The sequence below is a fragment of the Cynara cardunculus genome (assembly GCF_001531365.2).
Source record: "Cynara cardunculus var. scolymus isolate 2C chromosome LG 17, CcrdV1, whole genome shotgun sequence".
Classification (NCBI taxonomy): Eukaryota; Viridiplantae; Streptophyta; class Magnoliopsida; order Asterales; family Asteraceae; genus Cynara; species Cynara cardunculus.
This window is the reverse complement of record NC_037544.1, coordinates 30934876-30944462: the sequence shown is the minus strand read 5'-3', so window position 1 is coordinate 30944462 and position 9587 is coordinate 30934876. Positions and strand designations below refer to the sequence as shown.

At 37.8% G+C, this 9587-nt stretch overlaps 1 protein-coding gene across 1 annotated transcript; it reads right to left on the bottom strand.

Moving 5' to 3' along the window:
* Nucleotides 1–1306: 1306 nt before the first annotated feature.
* LOC112499978 (pescadillo homolog) lies at nt 1307–5446 on the bottom strand. Its single transcript, XM_025103238.1, has 2 exons — nt 4913–5446; nt 1307–1642 (listed from the first exon to the last, which is right to left on the bottom strand). Exons 1-2 carry the CDS (start codon nt 5444–5446, stop codon nt 1307–1309), a joined length of 870 nt encoding a protein of 289 aa, XP_024959006.1.
* Nucleotides 5447–9587: the final 4141 nt, after the last annotated feature.

Below are 9587 nucleotides of genomic sequence, written 5' to 3'. Positions count from 1 at the left end.
ACTGATCATGCAAATATTTATTTACATCTGTAAATCATACTACATTTTCAAGATAGAAAACAAACCCTCATTCAATTTATAACAGAATAGTGTGTGTGTAAGTGTACACTATAAAGTGAGTCAAGGAAGACTGAATGGGTGTGAAGGAGACAAAATTGACACTCAAAAACCAATTAGGATACATAATTATATCCACTATATACAAATATACAAAATACACACACATAACACATATTGGGAAAACTAATTGACAAATTACACAATGGATGAGTAAAAAAACTAAAATCAGAAAATAGAAACAGTGGGAAATTGTGTAAGACAGTAAAACAGATGGCTTCAATGAAGTGGATATACAATCGTGTAAAGATGCATATACAATAACCGAAAAATACTAAAACCTATTGCTTTGCTTTACATCAAATTCACCAGTAAAACATTAAACCAAAAACTGAAGTGGTTTGGGCTTTGTGACTAAACTATGTAAGACAGTAAAACCATGGCTTCAATGAAGTGGATATACAACCGTGTATAGCTACATATGCAATAACCGAACAATACTAAAACCTATTGCTTTGTTTTACATCAAATTCACCATTATAACGTAAAACAAACCAATAAAACAGTAAACAAAACAATAAGTGGTTTGGGCTTTATGACTAAACTATGTAAAACAACAAAACCATGGCCTCAATGCAGTATAACAGACCTGTACCAGCCACATTTACATCTTCTGCCCTTTCCACATTTACATCGAGTATTCAAAGGAAAAGTCAAGAAAACAAAGAATTATGCAAGCAAACCTTAAATCAAGAGAGAAATCTAGATTTGGTTGGAAGGAATTTGTGTGTCCCACTTTAATGATCAATCTTCAATAACATTCATAAATCAAAGGCAATCTTCATATGAACATCAAGAACACTTTGAATGTCTAGAGAGGAAAAGTTAAATAGTCAACTCAAGTATATTCCTCTCAAATGTACGTAATGTTTACAATTAAGCTCTCTACAATTCTCTCTCTAGACAAATCCCTTACAAGACCCTATTTATAGGTCAAACTTTGAAAGCACAAGTCAAAGTCAAACATGACTTACAAAGTCAAACCTTCTAAAAATACAATATTAAAACCTTTCAAGACAAATACAATTTAACTCTAAAATTCAATCCCAACAGAATTGATGGTAGGTTGGAGCTATACCTTAAATCAGTGATTTAATCACTAACCAAGAGTTTCACCTTTAATAGAGTAAAATCTTGAGAAGCGATGGAGATTTTTTTAATTCATTGCATCACACATACTAATATTTAATCAACAATCTGGGTCATGGCGATATTCATCACCAGTATTATGAAACTCATTAACATCATTATCTGAATCTATATCATCGTTGATTCCAAGCACATCGTTCTCGTCCTCTTCCACGTCATCACTGTGGTACTCATCATCCTCGTCCTCTTCCTCGTTGTAATATTCATCATTCTCATCATCATTATTTGGTATATCAATACGTGATGTAGGACCAATGTCGATAAAAATCTCACTTATGGGAATGGTGGTAGTCACGGGCTCTTGGTACAGTTCCTCTACCTCATAATGTGGACCGATATTGTGTTTCGTGCAAGTGTAATTGCCTTGTATGTACCTCTATGAAATATGTGATGAACAACTTTCCAACCGTCACCAAACATTGCATCATCGATGTTGAATACTTGTTTTGCGTGTAAGGTGAGACAAAATTGACTGTCTTTATAGCAATCGGTCTTTGTATCAATTGAAATTAGACCATGATCTAACATTGTATTTTCATCGTCATACCACCTACACCTAAACCACACGACCGAGCACACAACATCTGAAAGAATTTAGATAAGCCACAAATTGCATCAGCGACATGATTGTCCACGTATGGTTGTATAACCACAAGAAGAATGTGCTGAAGTAATATGTGACAGTCGTGAGTCTTCAAACCATAAAACTTCTTGTAATTTATGTTTACCCAACATAACCATTTAAACATGCGTGTACAAGCTCATACCTCATCCCAACGCCTTTAAGGATCTTTTTCGCCTTTGCATATGATCTAGGAAGCTTGTTTGGAGTGGAAAATAAAGATTTCTAAAACTCCAAAGTCTTAAAAAATTCCTTGATAGAAATTCCGGTTTCTTCTTTTAGAGAAATTGCTCTTAAAAGGGCACCCAAGGAAGGTTTTGTACAACCCTCGTACAATGGAGTATTCGTTTCCGCTAGCAGCTGCGAATAGGCATCAATGACTTTGGAAGCAACAATGTCCATATCACAAATTGGAGTACCCTCATGGGTGATTGATTCGTCATCATTGTACCGCTCATGGAACAGAAATGCATGTTGGTCCCAGTCGGATCTACAAGAGTTTTAGACGAACAAATTGTAGAAGGGTGGGGGGGGGGGGATGAATACAAACACATAAAACTTTCGTATTAAAATATATATTGATAGAGAAAGATCAATACAAATTTTTTGCAGATTGTTTGCGGAAATAGAAAAGGTAAAGATAAACTATCTAAAACAATCTAAGTTTACACACACATATACTTAGCAAAATAGAAAAAGATTTTCCGAAAAGATAAAGACAGGAGGATGTTTTTCTTGGGTAAGAACTTTAGAATTCTTGAGAGGGATTATAACTTGCTTGAAGATAAACGTTTGTGTTATTTAGATAGAAGTGTAATCTATGTGTATGCGTGTTTTGCATGGAGATAACACTCAACTATTTATACCCATTGCATTAAATGCAAATCAGAAGGGTTGGAAAATATATCAATCTTTAAGAGGAAAGCTTGCCCTTTACTACAGTAAATAGTAAAATTGCTATTCATGATCAGACATCCTTTCGTGGAGTTGGTGGGCATTAGAGTCGAATAGTCGGCTCCATGCTATACTGTACTCTAGAAAGGGTATGGGTTTGTCCTTTGTGTGTTGAAGGACAAAACAAAAACAATCTTGCACAACAAGCTTCATTTGATCGCTGAATGCTGGAATAACGCTGAAGGTCTCTTCAGCATTCACTGAGGCTTAAACAGTCTTCAAACATATGTTGACCACGTTGTAATCACTGAATACCACTTCAGATCACGAACGCGCCAGTCACTAGTCTTTAGTTTCTATCTTCGACATTCACTGAAGGTTCTTTGGTGTGAGTTTTGTCTTCTTGAAGTATCACTGTCGTTGTAGGATTTACAATACATGTTTCAGCGATCATTGAACAGACTCAGTGAAGATCACTGGAACTGAAATAACAGAAACATAATACTTCAAAAGGTAAAAGGGATTATCATCAAATCAATGAGAGAGAAGATCAACAATCTCCCCATATTTGATGATGACAAAGCAATATAATTTTTTTTTTCTTAATGATTAATAGTAAGGAAAAGTTACATATAAAGTACATGTCCCTTTTAACTATTTTGGGATCTTTTTCAGTGAATCAGTTTTTACTTTATAAGTTTTCTTAAGTTACAAGGTTAAGAAAAAGTATAAGAAGGGAAACTGAAACTGAAAGCATGTTCACTGACTAGAGATTGTCAGTGACTGTAAGAGTATACTAGAACTCATGGACATGTGTCCCTATTACTCTTTTCAAGGATCTTTTTCAGTGATGCTGATGAAATACTGATATTAATTCAAAGGAAAATTAGAAGTGTTTCAGTCAGTACATTTCTAGACTTATTACATATAAGTTGTACACTGAAAGAAGAGACATAGATACAAAAGACATACAATGAAAAATAAAATTACAAGACAAAATTTCATAACTATTCTAGGTCGCTGAAGTTGATGTAGCCAGGTACTTCTCCAAGGATCTTTCGATGTAGAAATTCTCTTCTGATCTTGCGGTTTATCATTTCACCATATAAGTCATTGTCTAACCAATATCTTAGATAATCTAAGTGTTTTATGGAACAACTATTAAACTCAGACGCTCTCTAGAAGTTGTGTTCACCTTCATAGTCAAGAAAAATAAATACTAACTCAGGCTTTAGGTGCACAGTGTTGGGCATGTAAGGACCCTTTGTTGGCAAAGAGAGGTTCAACATTGAGATGTCTGGCTTCTTCGAATCCTTCAGGACTTTGTCTAAGGAGAATTTTGTTTCATGTTCATTCCTCAGAGTTGGTCAGTCATTAGGACTTGAAGGTCTTCTTCTTCCACCTTTCTTTAGTAATGGTTTTGTAGGAACAACGACGAATGTTGACATCTTCTTGATCAGCTCGCTGATGATGTCTTCAATTATCGGCTTGTGCCTTGACTTTGAGCGCTGAATGGCTTACAGAATCTCCAGCCATTTATTGTTGTCGTACTGACCTAGGTAGGAAGGATACTCGGTGACAGCTTCAAGGTTGTCTCTGGTGATGAGCATTCAGACGAGAAGTCCACCATCTTTTATCCGTCCACTGATCATGACATTTGAAATACGTTGAGGACTTATCTTCTTATTCAGACAATCTTCGCTCCACTTTCTGTTTTGGTCGACCAGCTTCATCGTCTTTTCATGTTCATATTCTGCAATGGAAAACAACTTAACCTGGGCCTTGACAGTATTCAGCATCTTTTTAGACTTTTTCTTTGGAAGAACTTGAGCAGCAAGACACATGGCTAGCTTTATGCTGTCCTCAGTCTATTTTCGTGAAGATTGAGTTCTTCTTCAACCTTGAGTGCCTTGAGTTTTTCAGCTTCAGATAGGAAGTCAAACTCACCACAACTAGAGGTACGAAGAGGGATTTTTTACTCTAGTTTGGTCGAGTGAATCCTTAAGTTGAGACATCTGCTGGTCGGTAGGAACACTGGAGGTTGGGTTTTCAGATACCCTTTCCTCTAGCCGACCATAGGTAGTAGAGGGGATAGAGGATAGTTGACAAAAAGAGGTAATGATAGCAAACCTGGAAGATTTTGTACTTAGAGGCACAACAAGTTTGAAGAGTGCCTTGAGATTTTCCTTCTTCAGCAACACCTTTGTCTTTTGATTTGGTGTTCTGGTCCTTCTCAGAAGTCTTCTTCTCTTTTTCTTTCTTTTTCTCCCCTTGGGATGTAGAATCCCTAAGAGAGACTCCTTTCACAATGCTGGCAGGTTTTTGGTACTGAATAGTGAATTCGTCATCATCGTCGTCTTCATCATCATCACCACCGAGATCCTTCCTAGTGTCAGGAAGGGTAGGAGAATCATCGTCATCGTCTTCATCATCATCCTCCTTATCACCATCATCAGCTGAAGGGGTGATAGGAAGGTCTTTGTCACAAGCTTCAACATCAGCTCTGACGTCTTTATCAATGACCTCAGCTTCAAGAGCTTCATGGGAGGTGATGGTTTCATCAACAACCTCAACTTCAATAGCTTTGGCTCTAGGAACGTCAGCTTCAGTTTTAGTTATGGGTACGGCAGCAACAACAACATCTATCTCCCCCTTCTTTGTCATCAGCATGAGAGGAGAAGATGTGATCAAGACTACATGCTAAAATGTTTACCTGTTATTCAAGCTCGGTCATCATTTTAGTTTAAAGAAGACAAACTTCAAGATTCTAGTCCAGCTAGAGGCGATCCATCTTCGTAAAGGAGGGCTCTGGAGCTGGTACTAGACGTTGGAGGATCTCCAGTATCTGATGCATCAACTCACCGTGCCTGGTAAGCTGAGCTTTTGCTTCATCAGCCTTGCTGGTTAGAGCAGAGATGGCCTTAGCGTTGGTGCATACGGCTGCTTGAACTATAGAAAACTGTTATTTGACCTCTTGAACTTCAGCTTTGATAGCTGAGAGGTCAATAGAAACTTCATCCATGAGAGGCATGCCTTTATGGACTTCGTCCATTTTTACAAAGACAGTCTCTACAGCGGAGAGTAACAGCTTAACATTATCAGCCATGTTATATTCTTCTTCCATGGCTGGCATTCCTTCGTTGCAAGGACCTGAAAAGGAAATTTTTTTAGCATAAGATAGCTCAGGGTTAGAAGAAATGAAGGGGTAGGGTGGAGGATTATCTGAGCATTCATCAACACCATCTGAAGGATTGATGATGGTTCTCTCCAGTTTACCTTCGAGAGGATAGGCGTCCATAAATTGAGGTGTTTCGAGTTGAGCAACCTCAGGTCCTGTAGTGGGTGCTTCGTCATCAGGAAGGACAATCGCTTATGTTAGCATCAAATTGATGCTAATAATTATCTTAAAAAGTTTTATTAAGCAATCGGGGCTAAGGATGGATCATCTAAAGATGCTTTTGTGCCAAAACGTCTAAGTCTGGAAGAAGACCAACCGCTGTGCTAAATCGACCAAGTATGGACGACCAGAGCCTCTACAAGCAGAACCAGAGCCTCTGTGAAGTGGACCAGAGCCTCTGTAAAGAGTCACCAGATCCAGAGTCTCTGTGAAGTGACACCAGAGCCTCTGGAGAACCAGAGCTTCTGGTTGTATTGACCAGAGCCTCTGGTGGACCAGAGCCTCTGTGGTCTGTCTATCCTCTGGTTTATCATCTGGTCCTTCAAGACGACTATCTTCAGAGAATCCTATTCTGGATAAGGCTAATCCTATTTTGGATAAGGCTAATCCTATTCAGATTATCATGAATTACTGGCTATATATAGTAGTGTTTCAGGTATAGAAAAGGAACAAGAGAAAATAGAGAATGTATTGTAAAACACATAGATTCAGATACATCGAATGGGAGTCGATTAGGGTTCTTGAGAGTTTGTAATTTTCCATTCAATAAAGAAAGCGCCGTCGATTTCTATTTCATCTTCTTCTTCTACAAATCTCTCTTGAATTTCTTTATTAAAATTTTCTATTGTCAGATCTGGGCTATAACAAGTGGTATCAGAGCCAAATCGATTAACTTCTATTGATACGATCTTTCTGACAGTAGATTCAATTTTCTTGAAAAATACTCTCATGAACTGCTTCTTGTTCGACTGCAGTTTGGTCCCAAAAACTCTGATTTCATCATATGCTTAAATGTCTATAGAGTTTCTTGGAGTCAGTAGATTTATTGAACCCTGATTTTGTCAAATCTGCGCGTAGGCGTTTAGTAAGAATTCATGGTTCTCACAGCCTAAGGCAATTGGCGTTATATTTGCCAAACATATATTTATCGCCAATATCTTGAGTATTCTTTCATCTTCTCTGTTTATGGATTTGAATCTATAAAAGCTTAAAGTTTTTCTTGCCTGTTATCACCATTCCTACATGTTTATGGCAATTTCCTTTCTGTTTGCCCTTAGAAGCATTAACAGCAATTCTGTCAATTTTCTTTGAATTGACCTGCTGTTTCTTGAAGTCATAAAGCTTAAATGTTAAATCTTCTCTCCGGTTCTTAATTCCAATGGTGTTTGCTTCGGTTATTCAAGTTATCTCCAATTGAATCAAGCTCTAAAGCTGAATTCCTACTCAACTTGCGGTTCAATGAAAGTTTCTTTGTCATAAGACTGTTTGCACTGTTTTTGTCACACCCCGCTAAAGCGGAAACACGGAATGATAACAGACAAGCGAGTCTTGGCAATAGTTACAGAAAAACACTTTTTTTAACGATTCAAAATACACAAATCATCGACTTGATAAAGTTTCAAGGTTACAAAAGTATTTTTAAATACAATAAAAACTGTCTTAATCGATGTGATCCAAGTAATGCTCCCAGAGTCCACATAACTTACTTAGTACCTGAAAAGCATGACATAAAACAGAGTCAACTACAAAGAGTTGGTGAGTTTCACAGGTTTTCACATGCATAAAGACAGTAGATGCATAAACCAAGTAATAGCAAGTATATGTGGTTTCATTGCACTCAATAAATGTAAATCTTAAACGATGAAATACTTGAGATGCTACTGAACCTTACCTGACCAACTTGCCCCATAATTATTCGAACAACCAGAAGTAGCCCGTTCACTACTTAGGTTCCACGGTTCGATAAAGCACTAACTCAGCGGTGGTCCAAATTCCACATGATTAGGCTAGAAAACATAGGTAATTGTGCACCCCTTTCTGGGTGGGACTGTCAACACAATAGCGGCTATCCACAATACCACGGCCCGAGAATGTACCCGAGTTAACAAGTAGCGTGTACGAACGGGGACTTTTATTTGGAAACATATATTCTCAAGCACATCAATTTAGCATTTATATTATAGTGCAAAATAGTAACAATTATAGCTTAGAAACCTGACTATGCAGTTCCATAGTCCGGAGGTTTCAAATAAATAACATGCAAAGCTTGCTCGTCATGCTTTTCCCCCATAAAATAACAAAAACAGTAAAAGTGGGGCCGTGAACTCACAGTTTGGCGAATATCAATTGTTTCCTTACCAAAACAGTAACAAATACAGCTTAGAAACCCGACTATGCAGTTCCATAGTCCGGAGGTTTCAAATAAATAACATGCAAAGCTTGCTCGTCATGCTTTTCCCCTATAAAATAACAAAAACAGTAAAAGTGGGGCCGTGAACTCACAGTTTGGCGAATATCAATTGTTTCCTTACGAGACTTGCTATCACCTGCTTGGACTTCCTGACAGAACGACCAATACTTAATAAGAGCTTCTAAACCTCCAAAACTTAAGTTGGGTAAAAATTACTTTCAATGCAATCCGCCAGATACTAAAACCAATGTAGGGGATACTTTAAATATTAGCCTTAACGAATATCTCCAAGATTCATATAATGGCATCATTTAATGCCCTTCCAAAGCAAATGATTGCAGCCGCCATCTGTTGGAATTTGAAGATTTTGGGTGGGTTTAACACCCTTCCCAAGAACAATTAAAACCTCGAGTCGCACACCTCCCCAAATCCGGTTGCATGCCCAAGAATGGCAGCAAATGGGGATGGTTTCGACTCTACATTTCCAGGAATAGAGACAGATAATACCCCAAATTCTCATTTCTTGAGTAAGATCCAGAAAGGAAAAGAAACAATTTGGAATTTTTGTGTCTCGGAAAGCTACAAGATGAAAGATTTGATTTAGAGATGCATGCAAGACCCAAATCACCCGAAGGTGCAATCGTTTCCTAGAATGTAAGAACTCTCTCTCCCTCTCTTTTTGGGATTAAAAAGGTTTCTGGATCACAAATTATCATCTGATGAAGACATATGCATGTCTTCGATGGATAATCTCACCATCTTTAAATTCCGAARCTTGAGTTGAGYAGGAAGAGAAAATAGGAATTTGAACACTTTAAAGAGGTATAGATGACTTTAGGGGCTTACCTTTTTGAAGACGAGGCAGAAAAGAATAATTCAAACACAGCAGCGATCCTAAATTTGCAGGGAGAAGAGTTCGGCTCGAAGGTGATGAACTTTTTAGAGAGGGAGAACGAGAAAAGGCTAGAGCTTTTTAAATAACGAAGAGTTTCAAAAAGAGAAGGAGGGGTATTTATATGAGGCTTCTAGAAGAGTAGTGGGCTGGCCTCTAAAGGCCCAAGGACTTATACATTTCCTTAATTTAAGACCCAAAAATCTAAAATAACCAAAATGTCCAAGTCTGGAACAAGACYAGCTGCCGTACTGAAATGATCAAGTATGGGCAACCAGCGCCTCAGAAAGAAGACAACAGAGCCTCTGCGAAGAAAAGACGCCAG